We start from the raw sequence: 18,493 nt of genomic DNA on the forward strand, positions 1-18,493 counted from the left end.
CACTGGGATGCTTTGGACGTTCTTTGGATCCGTCTTTGGCCCTTTGTTCGTAGATGTGCGCGCACGTTGAACACATGCCAAGAGTGGCGGATGAGATCGGAGCGGATTTCATGGCAAGTGAAAATTTGGCAAACTTACACTTCTAAAAAGATTATTGAAACTTCAATTCAGAAAAGCATCATGTGATGGAAAAAGATGCAGCAGGTGATTGATCTGATGAGCATCGAGCTATAAACATGGTGAAGCAACACTGTCATTAATTTTATGCTCTTGACGAAAGAGTGAAAATTCATCAGATCAGATAACTAACATACCATGCTATATATTTCCACTGCTAACATATGGAGTCTGAGGTTTTGGCAAAGTCAAGAAGACTGAACTCATGTTATTCCCATGTCACTAATTTTCGCTGGCATTTCTCTCAACATGAAAGAACACACGCAGTTGCAGGGAAAGAAAATTGGATTTGCCGTGACATCTGTACATACTAACTGTTTACAAACTCACGGGGTCTTTCCTTGCTCCCTAGCCACAGAAGTAGAAAGGATGGAGAGGCTGCGGTTTAGAAATGTCAGAGCAGATTCACAATCCAGAATTATTTTCGTGATAGAGGATGGCTCATCGGTTGTCGTCGATAGTGATCCAACAGACATAGCTGCATATGAATCTCGTACGCTTCGCAAGTTTCCCAAAAACTGCATATGCCAAAGTCAATCAGTAAGGAACTATGTAACAGAACTGTTCTTATGGTAGACCTGAATTTTCTAACTTGTCAAATATATCAATTCCTCATCAGTCATGCTGAATAAATGACAATATAAAGATATCTTAATACAGGAACTATTTTCTAGAAATCGGCAAGGGCGAGCATATTCAGATGCTGACTTCATTCTAGTGCTTGATTGATTGTATGGCAGTCCAACTATGTTTTGTTATGATCCACCACTACCGATACTAGAAAAGAAGAATAGAAGAGTAAAACTGTATATCAAAGTTGCTTTATCGCATATACTTATATAAACTAGATTTAATCCAGGTGAACCTATTAAGTTTGATATATCTTTGAATTCTTGAAAGTTGAAAAAAGAAGTTTGAAAAAAAAGTTGAAAAAAGTACATTCAAAATCAGTGTAGGGACCATCATACTTGTCCGAACATGGTGTCATAACAATATCATTTTAGTTAGCATTGTTCTTTTTCCCTCTATCAAAATACCCTTTTTTGTGCTTTGTTTCGCTTAAGGATCACTGTATCCCATAACAAACCTTTTGCCTTACATCACACACGTTGTGTAGTCACTATGAGATGTTTGAAACAAAAGGCAAAAAGTGTATAAGGGGGATCTTTAGTGGAAAAGAAAGAACCTTAAATGAGAATAAATGAAAAAGAGAAACGTTTTTCATGAAATTGACCATTAGATGGTCCAACTATTGAATTTTAACTTTCGGTGGGCTAAAAGTAGAAAATTCTAAATATACCTTCAGAAGCGTATTATAAGCCTCCAACAGACGGTTAGCAGCAGGGCCAAACCCATGTAATTGTGGCACCTCCATCATGTGGGTCCAAGGACGGATTTCCTGTATTGTTTACATAAAGAAACCAAGACACATGGGTCTCAGTGTCAACAAGTTTTCCATGGTGAGCTAAACTCTCAAAGACAAAAAAGTTGCTTTCAATATACTTCAGATCAATTTTTTCCCTTAGAGCTGGACATTCTTGAAACCAAGAAGACAGCAAACCAAATAGCAAATCTTCAAGAGAAAATATTTCAGAAGGCTCAGTGTTACCTTCGTATAAATTAAATTGAAATACTTCACAGTTTCGAGGAAAGACTCCAAATGTGACCTCAGCTTTAACTCTACCTCTGTATAGTCTTCATTAGGATTGTAATCATACTGTATAAAATTTATGGAAACCAATTTTAGTAAACAAGAAAAAGCTAAGAGACAAATAACACAAACAAATTTAGGTTTCACCAAGAAAAGCACATATCCATGGTCAAAAAATCAATTATCTGATGCTTCATTCATAAACCATCCTTAAGAATCAATTGCAAACTCATTTGGAATATGCTCAGAAACCCAAGATTGCAGGAAGCTCAGGTGCAGCAATTTCAAATATATGAATGTCAGAGTTTGCCTTGTCATTTCATAATGTCTCTAACTGATTGATTCTTCTCACAGCAAGGCACATTTCCCTGTAATGTATGTTCGTGCAAAAAATAAGCAAGCTCATAATGCTATCTGCTTTAAAATACCTTAGATGCTAACTCCTGGACCATCTGTTGCAAATTTGATAGTTTCTTTGAATGCTCAGAGAGCTTTAGCTCCAGTTCAGATATATCTGGCCTGCAGAATGAATGTGCTTCATAAGAATGCTAGGACTACAGAAAAATTAGTGTCACACAAGTATCAGGCATTCTTTTTCACATGTACAAGGTTCAAGAAGGAAAAAAAGAAACAGAAAAATCAGCACAGTTATAAGCTATTTAATTTAGGAACCCAGACAGGTAAGAGAGAGAAGAAACATATGATATTGCTAACCAATACATAAAGTACTGAAACTATCATCTCTTTCCAGATAACTGCATGTGAGTAAAAGCTGCTATCTGTAATTTGCTCAGCAGGCATATGTTTAACAGTACAATATTTGAACGACAAATTGACCAAGTTAACTAAGAAAATTGATTTCTATTATCTGGATAAAATTGGATATTTGAAACAATGCAAGTGCTTCCTGAGCGGCAAACCATTTCGGTTATGTAATAAAATCACCGAGATAAAACTAACACATACTGGAGCAATGACAATGAATTACACAAGGTGAAACAAAAGCGAAAAGTTCTCACATCAAGAGTCAGTCTATTATTTAAATCCTTACAGAAAGTTTGGTAATTATCCAATTTCACATAGTTTCAGCATGGACGAACCACAGATGCTTGACAATGAATGTAAGGGACATGTGTCCAAATCCCAACCAAAATGAAATAAATACAGGATATGCTCAAAGCACATCATTTTTATTTTTCTTAGCTTTCTTATTAATATGGTAATGAGTCTAATGACAATATATCTACTCCAGTATTTTGGATTTGGATGGATCAAAATCTTTTATAATACTCACAAGGGATAAACAGACTGAATCTGCACATCTGCTGGAAAAAGTTTCAACTCTTCCGAGAATATTTGAGCTTGTCTTTCTGCAATTGAATCTACCAACTGCACATCTTTTGCTAATTGCTCATCGACACTGCCAAAAAGAAAGTACATTCGGGTTTAGAATTTAGAATATATAGGTAATATCAAATAGTATTTGCATGCTATGTTTTATATTGCTTGAAGAGCTAGAATACATTATTTGCACCAATGTAAAGAATAAGGCTTTTGAATATCATCATAAAATCCTGACCTCCATTCTGGATTATCAGCATATTGGCTTGCTTCAACAAGATCTACGATTAAATGGAGCAATTCAACACGTTCCTCATAGCTACCTTTTCCCTGAAACCAGAAAAAATCAACAACTCAAGTATGACTAAAATTAGTCTTTGATTAGAAACCTGAAAGAGCAACTAAAATCACCCAAGTTAAAACCACCTCCTTCAGATATCTTTTTGATCTAGTTTTCTGGCAAAACCACAACAGAAGTCTTCTTCCTAGTTGACTGTCAATCACACAAGAAAATTGTTTGGAGCCAAATGCCATTTTATCATAGTTCGTGGTATCGGAAAATTCCCCATATAGTATGCACCCAATCCATATTCATATCATCAAAGGTTGATCCAGTTTCAATAGATTTCTCATACAAATCAGTAGAAAATGCCAGAATTGATAGAACGTGCTAGGAGTTGGCCAATTACGGTCAAATTCTAACTGATCAGACAATCTTGAAAGGAGGAGGAGGAGGAGGGAAAACAAAAAAAGAGTTTGGCAGCTGCAATAGGTGGCAATTATAGTAGGAGAGGGGGGAGAAGAGGGCAGCAGAGGAGGAAAAATGAATTTTTTTTTTTTTGAGGTTTGTAGTCTCTACCATCATCACTCGATGTAACTTCTCAAATTGCTGTCCACCCCAACTATTAATGTTTGTCATACATTGCTAATGAGAGTAAAGGGGAGAACAGGGTAATTCTTACCTTTCAAGGAAATAAAAAATGCTATCACAAAGGATGGATATTCCATCATATTCGAGACCAATGAGCACTTTCATTAGATACCGTTTTATCTTATATGGCTTTGCACTACCAACACTTACCTGTACAATAACTAGAAAAACATCATGATCACAGTGGGCCTTGTCTCTATCCTCCAAGTTAAAAGCAGACAAGTCTTGTAATATTTTGTATGACATGTAATTGCTATCTGCCATAATAATATCTTTATATAATATGATTAATTTTTTTAATAATTACATCATTGTTATATTTAACTAAATTATATCCATCATCTTTCACATTGTTGTCTCTTGTACAATCATTGATCTTTTATGTTTCAGTTCTGTATCTTTTTTCAACAAGTTTGATAATATATGTACTACAAAAGTAAAAGAACATCTCAACATCCAACTGATATAAGAAACTTCTACCTCATAATGGTGATAAGACCTGATCCTCATCCAGCATATAATCTGAAGTCACTTTCAGGAATATACCATGGTTCACACAGAATGACACAATTCCCTCACAAGGAGAACCATCTTAGAAAGATTAAAAGGTTTTCAGAGATCCCCTTGAAAGGAATACAAATTTTGCATGTTAAAACTGTATTTACTGAACATAAAAATAATCTTGAAAGTTGAAACAAGTCTAGTATACTCTATTTGTTCACCATTGTCAGTTTGGGGAAAAACTATCACTTGAGAAGCATTCATTGTGAAACATCAATAAACTTGTCATCACAAAAGGTGTAGTATAATACTAGTGCAGCTATTGTCATACAAAAGCTCTGCCAGCACAAGATATCAGACTTCTATTTACATAGAAAACAAAAAGAGGAACATAAAAATGATAAAAATACTTAATGGTACATTTCAGTCTCATGCAGCTAATGTTATGCAAAAGGACTTTAAATTTTAAACAATCAAATCACTCACTTGGATTGCTTCAGTGTCAACTGAAGATGTAATGCCCAAGAAGCTTGCTATCTCAGCCAAGTCTGAAAATAGTGAAAACATTTTCTTATTAAAATGAATCTTTAACAGAATAAATTGCATGATCATGCATGTGCAAAGAATAGACATAAAAGACATTTAGACAACCACATTATCTGCAATTGAAAAATAATGTGTCCCATGTAATAGTATTATCATATGAAAATATCATATTTGTCAGCAAAAGCACTGGCAGGATAGCACAAGAGTTAAACTTAAGCCTACTATAACCTTTAAGCTGTAAAGCAGTCAACGTATTGTAAGAATATTGTTTCTGTACACACTCCAGTGCCTATCTTTGTCATCAACTACCTCATTGTGCTGAAGCTGCTAAACAATCCTTACATGCTTTCATCTCTAGCCTAAAGCAGCGTTGCATGGATATGGACACAAGAAACTGAAACAAATATTTTTCAGATCCAAGAAAGTATTCTGTAAAAATTCGTTTTCAAAATTGGTGCAAATTTGAAGTAATGCTTTTCACGGCCATACATGGCCAAGCGACACTATTGCACATGGTTAAGAGCAAGCAGTCTAGGAATGAATGGGGGAATTTGAAGTCGTTAAAAATAATAAGTCATCATCTCGTAATAGAATAGTAATACTCACGTTGAATTCGAGTATTTTCCTCATCCCGATCCATGCTATCTCCTTGCCAGTTCTGTTGAGTGAACGGCGACCTATCACCTAAAAGCCTACCAGGAAACAAAGCCTCGGATTTAATGGCGTCAATGTAACTAGGGTTCAAGAAAAAAGAAACTTGAAGGAAAAAAGAGATATTTTGGGACAAAGAAGTAAGAAAGAAGCAAGATATCTAACCGAAACAATGGAAGTTACATCAAGATCAATAACATTTTACACTTTAGGTCACAATTACAAGTCAGTATCGTAAGAAGAGCAATTTCTAAAAACCAATCTTCATTTCGAAACCTCGAACCAATGTCCAAGAGACGAGGAAGAAAATCAAGAACGAATTATGCCAAGATCCATCAATATTTGAGCTTTAATCCTCCAAGACTTGTAAGATCAAAAAAGAACACGGATCAAAGTCTGGATTCAGATTCAAGAAGCAAAAGTAGTGAACTAATCTTTCACAAAAAGAAAGAAAAGAAAGAGTTTTGGAAATGGGGTGGTGGAACCGAAGAGGAAGGCGAGCGAAAGAAGGTACGTTGGATACCTGAAGAAGAGCCATTCGAGGAGGGCGTATCGCTCGACCCCGGCGAAGAGGAGGGATTGAGCGGGGGCGTTGGATCGAGGGTAATTGAGCATCTCCAGCTTCCTCTGGATCACCTCCATCTGCCTCGACGCCATCTGTCTTCTAACACCAACAAAACGTCGATGACGGAGAACAACAACAGCCTCTCAGCCGCGACTGCGGTCTTCAGGTAAGTCGGGGGGCGAGGCGAGAGAGAGAGAGAGAGAGAGCAATCAACCTCGTTTATTGGTGAGATACAGTTGACCTTGCACGAATCCTAAAGCTGCAATCAAATCACTGCACGACTTTTGAATAAGCTCACTCGGGCACGCAGTACAGCAGATTGAGGATTGCGGTAACAGGTTTCCTGCCGTGGAGGGTATTACCGTTCTCTTGCTGTGGCTGATCATTCTGATTCCTATTTTTCTGGTGCCATTGCATATCACCAATTCAAGTATTCAGAATTTGCTGCTTGAGTTCGTCAAGCAGCTTCCATTTCAATCATGATGCACAAAAATTGCCTGTTCATGTGGCTTCCTTGTTTCAAGCATGAAACCATTAGTCTGCTACTGATTCTACCTCAAGGACAACTGAAATTACACGTAGCATCTGACATGAAGGCTTTGAGAACTCATCTTCCTTCACTTGATCGAATGGAGGCAGTAATCAATGTTCAAACATCACCAACATCACAGGTTTAGAAGAGAATCTTCATATGATATTATTTCGAAGTAAAATGTTGTCTTACAACCATGATTACATCTCAATGTTTCACTCCACTAATTACTGACAGGGCTGGGTAATAGGAAAAAAGGCCGCCATATGACAAAAAAGTGGAAAAAAAAATAAAAGACATGAGTGATTTATGATAGTAGTGTAACGTGAAAACAAAATTGGAATCAGCAGCTCAATTTTACTAGTACATTATACACCACTATGAACCCTCTGGGTATCAAATTTTGCTGAGCATATTACAAAGAAAAAGAATAGCCTTCCTCAAAACAACCCACCATGATGAAGAAAACAATTATTTAAAGGTGATTTTTTCAGAGGTTCGCTTCATCTGTATACGGAAAAATGGCACCTTCTCCTAAGAGATTGGTTAAACTGAAATGGTCATAGATTCTCTTGAAGCAGCCAACGCCCGAGAAAACACCTTGGGACCATGGTACGACGGTGGTCAATCCTAGATAAGTGATTGAACGCCCAGTTGCTGCATTTCTCGTAACCTCCATTGTGGGTAGTATGCTCCTTCTCCAAGCTCCTCGGCATCCATTTGCTGCATAGCCCATGCATAATATACAGTCTGGATTGTGTCCTATAGATAAGAGAGAATTATTTGCAACGTAAAGAGTGGAACTTCCTCATTTTATGCATGTACTAACCTTACCAAAATGAGCTGTATGTTTTATCTTTTTAGAGAGTTTAAATGTACATCAAATTCCATCATTAAGGAAATAAGCTGGTAGTTAAAATCCATGAAAGAATTCTAATGTGCTACATCTCACAGTAAACCCAGGGTGATGATGAAAAATTTTACCTTTCCACCAGCTGTTATTGAGCCTTCTCTATCACGCACACAGTAGATCTGCTGTGTTTGAAACTATAGAAAATTGAAAAAAAATGCCCATTAGCTTCAAGATTAACCATTATCTGTTGCCATGCGTTCTTCCAATAACATAGATAAAGGTACTTGGTTGAAGTTCTTACAGCTACTATAATTATAGGAGAGGAACCCATCATTTTAGTTTCCCGAACATCAACCTCAGAAATGTGGAGAATCTGCAGCACCAAAGAAAAACAAAAGAGCATGTTATTCTATGTGCCAACAGGAAAACATTGGTAAAATCAACAAAAAATTTGATTTATGATAAAGACAAGTTCGAAAATCTTGCAATATAGCATATGCAGAAAGCTGTCATGACAAGATAAAAGGAAACTTCAAAGAAATCTTTGCTTAAATCAAAGAACCATAATTAATTCTATTCAACCCCAAGCAGAATCTCTAGAGATGCAATTATGAATTAAGTGCCCTGTGTCGACATGGTCTTTGTAGCCTGTGAGTGCTGTTTAATTGTTGCACTGCCATGCCAACACCAAGTATGTGTTCCAGATATGTACAATTGCCTACATCACTTCTTTCATGGAACATGTCATCAGATTCATACAGTTTCTCACTTCTTTTGTGTAAGGTCTATTCCACTAGGAGGCTCAGAATGCAAGGAGCATCTACACTATGATGCAACAAACAGAGATATCAACTCCACTGTTATACCTTGTTATCGAAAAACATGGCTTGACTCTCATAAGCCATTCGCTCTCCCTTACATCGTTCAATCACTTCAGGACTGCAATACTTCTTCAAAGTTTCAACATCACACTGCAGATCACAACAAATTGTTGATAGAATTTTGATTTAAAAGAACAAGATCACATGCATCAACAAGTTGATGGGGATGTCACAAAATAAACCAGAGTCGATGAGAACATAAAAGATTATTATCCACTTTCTTTTGAAAATATAAAATGCTTCCTATAAGTTGAAGAAAATTGCCTTGAAATAAGCAGTCAGAACAGGCCTGATCATTTCTTGAACTTCAGCAACAAAGTCTGGCAGCGAAAAAGATCTTTGCCATACAAATTCCATAAAAATCAGAGTATTGATTACAATAAAAAAGACCACTGGTAAATCATAATAAGTATGCTCTTACGGATCTCGGCGTCGAATTTCCTTGAAAGACAGAGCAGTTGCAGTTTCTCCAAAAACAGTTTCATTCAAACTGAAACAAATAATTAAACCAATGAACAATGTGAATCCATAGAATTTTATAAACAACAAAATGCAGCTAGAAATATAAACAAAACAGTATTTCCTATATTGCAAATCTGACATCCTGTGGGTAGGGGGTGTTAGCAGACCATGATAACCCACTTAATCTAAATTCGACCCTACAACAAGAGAATGTATCCCCCAAACTAAGTCCACTAAGTTACTGGATATGAATCCACAACTGGCAACCAATATTATCCATAAAGACCAATATACAACCCGAATCTAATTATTGACATATTCAGATTTGCATTTGGTTGAATTGTTGAAACCAGGCTTGGGTTGGACTTTAACCTGACAACACCCTAACAGCATAAATTATCAAAGCTTCTGAACAAAGCCAGATTTAGTGAATAGCAGGATTGATGGGCATCTAAGGAAGTCCTGAAGAACCCAGTATAGATAACAAAACAGAGGTGAGAGCCTAGCCGAAGCAGAAACATGGCCAAAAATTCATGAGTTTCACATGGACATAATTAAAGAGCTTTAAGAACTTCCATATAAACTAAGGAGAAAACATGAGTTCACCACATGAGGTCCCCAAATGCACTGGTAGCATACAACACAACTTGTCAACTTAAAAGCTCCAGATTTTTGCATTTTTCAATGTAAACAGGGCTTGTGCAAATTATAGGTCTTATTTTCATAATATAAAAGTATCTCCTGTTGTTCCATGCTCCAGACTCAGGAAACCTATTTAAATTGTATACAACAAAGGAGTCAATAGTCACCTAGACCATGTCAATGAGCTAGAATACAAGCCTGCAAAAATCACATAAAAGTAGTTCATTTACTAATTGACTGCATATCAAGGAAAGTAAACTGAACATTCAATAAGCGAAGCAGCTATAGTGGTAAATGTTCAGTGTCCAGTAGCTCCTTAGATACTAATGAAGTAAAGGTAAAAAAGTAACTAGACCAATTGCATTAAAATCTGTTCGTAATAAAAAATCTACTGATCCAACCAATAGTTTTTGCAACAATGAATAATATAGTATTGAAGTAGGAAATAATATAAAAACTTCTGAAGAGGGGAAAAATAGATGAAGTACTCTTGAATCTTGTGAACAACAGGACTGTCGCTTGTCTCCCACCTCTCTCGCATGTCCTCCGCTAACTGTCAGCATAAAATAATCATTCTGAATATTGTAACAATTTTAGAGTTCACTGGAAGGCCAAAAGTTCATAGAACAATCTTAGTGGAGGGGCATAAAAAAGACCTACCTCTTGTCCCATTGTTACAACTGGTTGGCTGTAGCCACTAACGTGCTTAAAAATAGGATGGTCATGCATCTGAAAAGACCAATGGATTTTCAGTAATTGATATTGATAAATGTAGCTTTTTAAAAACAGATGATCACCAATAAATAAAAGGAAAATTTCTCAAACATGTCCCTCTATTTACCTTCTTCTTAAATGCCTCCCATTTCTCACCTAAAATTGATTTTTTTGTAGGAACAACAACTATATCAGTTCTTGTGCTTCTTGGTTCAGATGAAACAGAAGCAGAAGCATACTGCATGCGCTTTTTCCTGGTTTGGTTAGAGCTCAGCTCATCTTTTACTATTTCATATCCTTTCCTAGCTAAGTTTGTGATCTTTGCTTCCGTCAATTTCCGAAATGCTTGGGAGACTGTAGGAGAAGTTGATGAAACTGTGGACTTGAACTTGCCAAACAGTGTTTCTGTTTCTCCAGATGATTCTTCGTTACTGTTAGCTTTAAAATTTTGAAATTTCTCTGCTTCTGATGTTGGTGTGCTTCCATCATTTGGACTGGAAGTGCTTGATGAATTGGACGTTGTAGACGGCTCCTGCTTTCCAAGTCCGAGCGTGTCTTTGACCTAAAACAAGAGAACAGCAGAGAATAAACAATTAAGCTAGCAGAAAACTAAATTCTATGACACTTGTATAAACCTGACTTAGATCATTGAGCATCAGTTATAGATATTAATCATGATTTTTCCTATTATTAAAATTTTATTAATTAATTTTAAAAAACCAAGCCATTAGTTGGAACAAGATTGTACTAATGTTATATATAAAAGTTGACTGATTTCACAAAATTTTCAGTTATTAGTCATTACCTACATTTTTTTCATTAATATTTTATTTTATCCAAAATTTACAAAAAGATATTTCTATTGTTACTGCACCCAAAGCATATGGCATGTTGCATAGGCATTTATTTCTAGACATTAATGAAATTAAAGTATAGGAAACGAATACAATTACCTCTTCTTTAGCAGCTGATAACTGCTCTCTCACATTTTCAGAGACCTGTAAATATAGAATAAAATAAATACTTCAAAATATGAATAACAATGAAGAGCATATGACAAGATTAGAATAATGATGTTCAAACACAGGATATCTCCACAGACCAAAGCTTGTAGCACAAAGCCATAAGATTCGTTTTTTACAAGTTCTGTTATGTCTTAATCAGAATCTTAAAGAGAAGCAATGTGGTGTTGGATGAAACCAAATTAGTGCAGCACTTGTGCGAAAAAAAAAAGAACATCTCTGCAAGAGACCAAACAGAAAATAGTGCAAATAAAAAATCAGTATGATCAACAAAAAAAAAAGCACTCAATGAATCACCACAAATGACTAGCATCTAGAAGCCCAAGATATCTAATATCAATAAATGAATTGGTGACAAAAATGATTGATTTTGAAGACTTCATCTTTACAGAAGGCACTTCAATTTGGGTTCCAGTAGATATGTTTGTGTCAAAAGAGAAGGGTGCAGAAAGGTACACCATGCTTATAAGGGTCAGAAATCCACCACTCTACCTCAAGTCAACTCCTATTCCAGGCAACTGCAGGTACAACTTTTAGCCACATGCCTTAAAAATTAGTATCATATATATGATGAGAAAAATATGTCAGAGATGTATATAGAAGACATGAAAAGAACAAAAAATCGACAGGCACTGTCTCCTATAATCCTGGAGCGAATTTGCAACAGCTATCAATAATATTATATAACATTTCAAATTTACAAACTATACATGTAGAGACAGTGAGTGCATAAGATAGTAGCAAAATGATATTAGATAACACTGCAACCAACCTTCTTTGATACTGTTTCAGCTTCTGTCCAAACATCATCAACTGTCCTATATAACTTCTCTGTGGTTTTCTGTGTTCTGCATTAGAAAGAATATCTTCTAATCAGCACCTTAAAAACAGCTGTGGTCCTTGATATACAAGGTTACATCTTAACATACAACTAGAGTAGTAAAAATGACAACAGATAAATTAGAGCTCTTCCTGCAAAATTACCTTACTTTGATATCTTCCTTTACCACTCCAATTTTCTCATTTAGGTCCTTCATTGATTGTTGGAATTCTGTATTACTGTCATCAACACCAAGAAGTACAACTTAGAGTAAGCACATAATAGGTTTAAACTTCTAAATAACAAGCTTCTACATGACAAAGGATAAAAATAGGACCATCATGTGTTCGTTGAAATATGCATAACACATTGATTTATTCAGATAAGTTGAACATAACAACTCATATAATGAATTGATAGCAAACATAAGAGTTATACTAAGGAATGCTTTTCTAGTTGTCCCAATTGGATAACATGTTAAAAAACATGTCAACATAGAAACTCAATGTGTCTCCCATTATACATAGGGAAAGAGAAACGGCACAAAAATTGCAAGCTGGCTGCAAGAATGGCTCATGTTGAGTCATTTAATGTGGCATGTTTGGTAGTTGGCAAGGACTGGCATACCTCCAGAATTTTAAAATCCAGATAAAAACACAAAAAGTCCTGAAATCAAGCCAAAAGAACTACCTGCAGGTTGTAGCAACATAGGTGTTTTCCTTGATCCCACTTACTTTCCGGTGGGAGACATTGGAAGGAATTGGCAGTGTGGCAATTACCCTTTGCTCTTCAACAATGTCTGAAGCACTAGACTTTACAAAACATGTGCTAGAAGTATAAATTTGTGGCGTTATATTGGCCAGTAAACAAAATCTGGTCGATTTCTATGTAGTATGGTCAATTTGGAATAACAAAGTATGTAAGTTAGTGTAACCCTGACATGGTGTCAAAATGTCCCAATCTGTATCGAGTCTTGACAACGTGTCAGCATGAAATGTCTTTGCTGGTACATGCAGAATATCTCAATACGTGAATGCTTGTTCTAGAAAACCCCTAGAAATTCCAATACAATATAAAAACTGGGGTAAGGGAAAACTCCTTGGAAAAACAAAGAAAAATCATAATAGCAACCCTGATAAATTGAATATGATCGATGGGAAGTGATGAGAATTGCTCGATGTACTAATTTCAGCAGTTCAAAAACTTCAATAAAAAAATTCAATCAAATATATCTCCGATGTCCTCATTGAAAAAAATGAGGCGTCTAAAGAGTTCCATCTAATTTCTTGTGTATAAAGATTTGTTCATAACAAGATATGAGGCATCAAAATAATTATGTACTAAGCATATACATAGTCTATCAAAAATTAATAAGACAAAAAAGGACCAAAAATAGTTGAAATCTAGTATGAGCTGTAAGGATGCCAAAACCTACACCATCACACTGCCAACTAAGTAGACATAATAAGCAAATTGACTATTATCAGCAAGCTGGCAAACCTTTTTTCTGCATCTTGGCTCCTTTTTCTTCAACTTGAAGACAGGCAGCTAATGAACTATAGTTTATGTCAGTTCAAGATAATCCAGCTTTGGATTTACATCTGTTTCTGTCCAATTTTGTAATAGTTTTGAGCACGATATACATGCAATTTAAGAATCCTTTTATTAGTTGGTTGACGGTCACAGTTGTAGTAGGAAAGAGTAGCCAGCTATATCCCAAAAGGATTTATTACTTGAGCTTTAAAACAGACAGGCATGTAGTTTCTTTAAGAACCCTACTTAGAATTAAGTATCGGGCAGTTATCACTTACCCAAAATAGGATCTCACTGGTTGTCAACACAGCAGTATTCGGGTCTACTGAAGATACAAGGAAAGGAAGTATTCCAATATGTGAAGGATTCAGATATGCAACCTAGGAAACATAAAGATGTTCATTTATTTTAAATCTTCTTTGAGATTTCAACTGCAAGTTAAATTTGTGTTGATTCAATTGTACTTGAGCTTTGTTTTAAGGGAAAAGAAGAACATACACCTACTTAGTGAGTGAAACTCCCCCAAAATTTTCTTTTAATATCTTTCTCCCATGTTCCAACCATAATCATCTCTCTACCATATACTGTTAAGCAAATCAACAAACTTATACCTAAAATAGGATTCATGAGCATTCAGGTAAGACAAATAAACACTTTGTAAAGTAACAACTAAAGGTGATGGCAAAAATTATATCAAGAAGTACTAAAAGAATGAAAGAAAATATAATGAAACTTGTCACAAAATCAGACTAGTCTAGAATCTGGACTCAAGCTAACACCTTACCTCAAACTAAAAAGACCTTTCCTGCTTCACCAAGTCAGAAGTTATGAAAACATCACATCGTTTATAAAGCTCTTTTCTCCATGAAAAGGGATCTTATAAAGAATAAATTAAAATCAAGAAGTAATTAACATCCAGCTAATGCGTGCAGAAGATATAAAATGAAAAGTTCGTTGCAGAAAAGACAATAATTGAGGTATTAGATAAATAAAAAAAGAGCATAAAAGTGTATGAATCAACAATGAAGTATTAATATAGAAACTTCTCTATGTTATAGAGATAGAAAGAGGCACATATATAGCACATATATAAGAATAGCTACATTTCTTCAAAAGAAGATATTCATCTTTACAAAATAACTAGGAAAATAGATGAATTCAAATTCGATATATGACACCAAGTCTAATTCACAATTAAACAGTATTTATGTTCCAACCATATACCAAGAAGCTCGGTACATTTATTCTACAATTACTATCCCTCATGGCACCATGTAAGACCAGTAAAGTAACTTGGACAAATGGTGATCAAAGTGGTACCAGTCATATTACCTTTTAGCTTCTCCTTTCAATTGCTTTGAGAACTCATTGAAGATACTAAATCGTCGATAACTTGAATGCCTATTTCCTTTAATCACTTGAACATTAATATTCATTTCCTAATCAAAATAGAACATTCAAGTCATATAACATGGACTAAAATCACTGAAGTGACATGGATTATAGACAATTGGACATAGAAATAAACACAAACACAAAACAAAATGAACTTGTAAAGACAAAAAATTCAGAGAAATTACTAGACAGAACAGAAAATTTATTAGCTTTACCTATGGTAACAGATAAGCCTGCTCGGGCGAATTCACCAACAAATGGGCATGAATGACATAGTTGGGCTTTAGATTCTTAATTCAGGACAGATATATGAAATTGTACAAAAAATAGGAAAGATCTATTTTCCATTTGTAGAACTTAGACTTGTCTTTCTTCCTTTGTGCAACTATATATGCCAAATTTCCAATTATGGATTACGTCAACTTTTAGAAAGGTACCGTGGTATGTAATTTCATAAAACCATAATTATTCATACAAGTCATAAGTTTATGTTGCACTGCATCTCATGCCTGAAATTCACCATGTCAGTATGTAGCATGACACGGCACAAGGTAGTATAATGGTACAAATAGGGAACAAGCTATCGAATCTGAACATGGCACACAGAGCAATGCAGATCAGTATTTCATTTTCTTCACCATCAAATGGAAAGGAAAAATTCCAGAAAATCTTAATTATAAATAGCCCGTATCTAGCGCGTGCAGATGGTACGGAAGGGAAACATCATGCCCCATACCTTTTGTCCTTTGGACACCTGTTGTTCCGTTTACTTGAAAAGACTGGATATTAACATTAGTTCTTTGGAAAAAATGGCGTTGCCAGTCATTTAAACCAGAGATCAATTAGGAGAATCAAATTTCACAATGGTGGGGACATCGACAGATTTCAAGCCATTAGATAGGGCATAAGCACAAACACATGACAGATGAACTTGAAAAGAGCAAAGATAAATTATTAGCTTTTACCTACAGGGTTATTAATTCAGAGCAGATATATGGTAATGCATGATACTCAGGCAAGGCCTACTTTGCATTTGACGAGCTTAGAAGTGTCTTGCTTTCTCGATTGATCATAACTAACGCGGAACGTGCCGTTTCTCGGTCAAACAATAACACAAACGGAAACTGGCGAATCAAAGAAAGACTTCATTGGTCTCTACCACAGAGGACCATCCCAAGAACTCTCGCGACTGGCAATTAATTGGATTATTGATGACCGATATACCGGTCACCGTAAAGCAAGCGGGAAACACAACGATTCGAGGAAAGATTGGAGGTGAGAACTTACGTATCTCGATGCGTACAGCAGCGAGGGCCGCCTCAAGGCCCTCGATAGCGCGGAGGTCGCCATTTCCGGGCACGAGTAGGGAGATGAGGAGCGACCTAAGTCCCTCGGGTTCTACGAGCACGAAACCGAGTACAGAGAAGGGGGGGAGGAGGTCGACTTGCGCTCCAAGAAATCAAGAAATCGACTCGGAGAGACACCTGATGAATTTAGGGTTTAAGGAAACTGCGCAGCGAGCTCTAAACGGCCGAATCGGACAGAAGGGTGATGAAGAAGGCCTGAACCCTATAGATAAGTGGGTTATCGGAGTCCGATGCATGTTGGTTTCATCTTATACCCGAATCCAATAGGATACGTCGAAGAGCCCAAATGTACATCCGAACCCAATCTTACATTGTCGGGTTCGATAGAAAGATAAATAAATATGTTTTACCAATAATAATAATATTATTATTATTATCGAAAAAAATACCAAAAATTTATTTATAGTGTATTTTACCAATACAATAAGTATATAATTAAATTAATTGGACCCATATTTTAAGTGATGCAAAACTAGGATTTCATTTTACACATATTTCATGTTCATCTATTTTATTTTTGGAGGAAAATTATTTTATGTTCACTTATTGCTGAAGTTTATGGATGACACTACCTAAATTATATTGTCAGAATAAATGATTAATGGTATGAAGGATAAAAGAATATTTTATTAAGAACTATGAATATACATTTAAATACTTTTTAATTTATGTTGTGGAAAGAATTCAATGAAATATATATATATTTATTAGCCATCCTAAATATTTTTTATTTTAAAAATTATTTTAGTCTCTTATATTTGTGACCTCAATTTACAAGTATATCTTCATCTCGTGTTGATCGATGGTGCCACTCATCAATTGTTAATTCTAATTATTCATTAAAAAAGAAAATTATATCGTTAGTATATTTCATAAAGACTCATGGAATGATTAAGTTAGTAAGGAGTTCGAGAGCCTATAGCATATGATCGAGAGAAAGTGAGCTATTAATTTGCGTGATAGTAGTGGAAGATCATATTACTCGATCATGAAATATTGATCAAAACAATAAGAGTTACAATCCATGCAACCATGTATCATATTAATTTGGTAGATGTGTAGGTCGATATATTAGACGGACAAGAAATCTGAGTTGGTGTGATGTTGGATTATCGATGACAACACATCATTAAAAATATATATGTATATACACACGTAACGTAATAAACCTTTAAACTCCATTAATTACCTTTTCCTCGCATCTTCCTCTACCTCTTTTTTACCTTATACTCATTTTCAACCATATTCCTCTCATCGGCTTCCTCCTCTTAACCTAGAAAGATCCTTCCATACTTAAGTTATAATCAAATTATACTCATTCTCACGACATATTAAAAATATATTAAATTTTATATAACTTTTATTTTAAATTTATAATAAATTTTAAAACTATTATTATTTTATTAGAATTATAGTCTAAGTAGAATTATCATAGTTTTAATAATTAATTATCTTATAATAACCTAAAAATATATATTATTAAAAAAATAGGTGATCGAACTTAACTTAATTCAATTTCGAGCATTACTAGGTCAACGTAAGAAATAAAGAATTATAATTATAATTTTTTATTAGTTCTATGATATATTTAGGATAAATATATATTTAATATATTATGTATATAAGTATAACTAGAGTGTACCAGAGTGCAACTCAAATATAATGATTTTTAGATAATTATGATAATTTTATATAGAAATATATATACTTCTTAGAATATTTTGTGAATGAGTATAATTCGTATATAATTTAAGTTAACTTGAGTATAATATTTTTTTATATACAATTTAGTTTTTTTTATATAAAAAATAATATATTTTTTTTATAATAGTTTAATTTTTTTAGTTTTATGATAATTTTTTTAAAAAATATTTTTATATTTAAATTTTTTTAATATATACTATTAATG

At 34.8% G+C, this 18,493-nt stretch overlaps 2 protein-coding genes across 3 annotated transcripts; both read right to left on the reverse strand.

The window, feature by feature from the left end:
* Positions 1-302: 302 nt before the first annotated feature.
* On the reverse strand, positions 303-6,560 carry LOC135618869 (AUGMIN subunit 7-like). Its single transcript, XM_065120245.1, has 9 exons — positions 6,322-6,560; positions 5,754-5,839; positions 5,088-5,149; positions 3,408-3,499; positions 3,123-3,248; positions 2,257-2,347; positions 1,787-1,894; positions 1,478-1,576; positions 303-695 (listed from the first exon to the last, which is right to left on the reverse strand). Exons 1-9 carry the CDS (start codon positions 6,453-6,455, stop codon positions 504-506), a joined length of 990 nt encoding a protein of 329 aa, XP_064976317.1. The 5' UTR covers positions 6,456-6,560; the 3' UTR covers positions 303-503.
* A 625-nt stretch (positions 6,561-7,185) lies between these two features.
* Positions 7,186-16,765, reverse strand: LOC135618871 (mitochondrial import inner membrane translocase subunit TIM44-2-like). 2 transcript variants are annotated; one of them, XM_065120247.1, is made up of 14 exons: positions 16,505-16,765; positions 15,155-15,261; positions 12,454-12,528; positions 12,242-12,317; positions 11,401-11,445; positions 10,575-11,009; positions 10,394-10,462; positions 10,222-10,286; positions 9,051-9,119; positions 8,894-8,966; positions 8,615-8,719; positions 8,050-8,121; positions 7,880-7,942; positions 7,186-7,657 (listed from the first exon to the last, which is right to left on the reverse strand). In XM_065120247.1, exons 1-14 carry the CDS (start codon positions 16,565-16,567, stop codon positions 7,526-7,528), a joined length of 1,449 nt encoding a protein of 482 aa, XP_064976319.1. In that variant the 5' UTR covers positions 16,568-16,765; the 3' UTR covers positions 7,186-7,525. The 2 variants fall into 2 exon arrangements, with proteins under 2 accessions (XP_064976319.1, XP_064976320.1); XM_065120248.1 differs by lacking the exon at positions 16,505-16,765 and adding an exon at positions 12,980-13,342 and having other exon boundaries at positions 15,155-15,246.
* Positions 16,766-18,493: the final 1,728 nt, after the last annotated feature.

The sequence above is a fragment of the Musa acuminata genome, chromosome BXJ2-8 (genome assembly GCF_036884655.1).
Source record: "Musa acuminata AAA Group cultivar baxijiao chromosome BXJ2-8, Cavendish_Baxijiao_AAA, whole genome shotgun sequence".
In the NCBI taxonomy this organism is placed as follows: domain Eukaryota; kingdom Viridiplantae; phylum Streptophyta; class Magnoliopsida; order Zingiberales; family Musaceae; genus Musa; species Musa acuminata.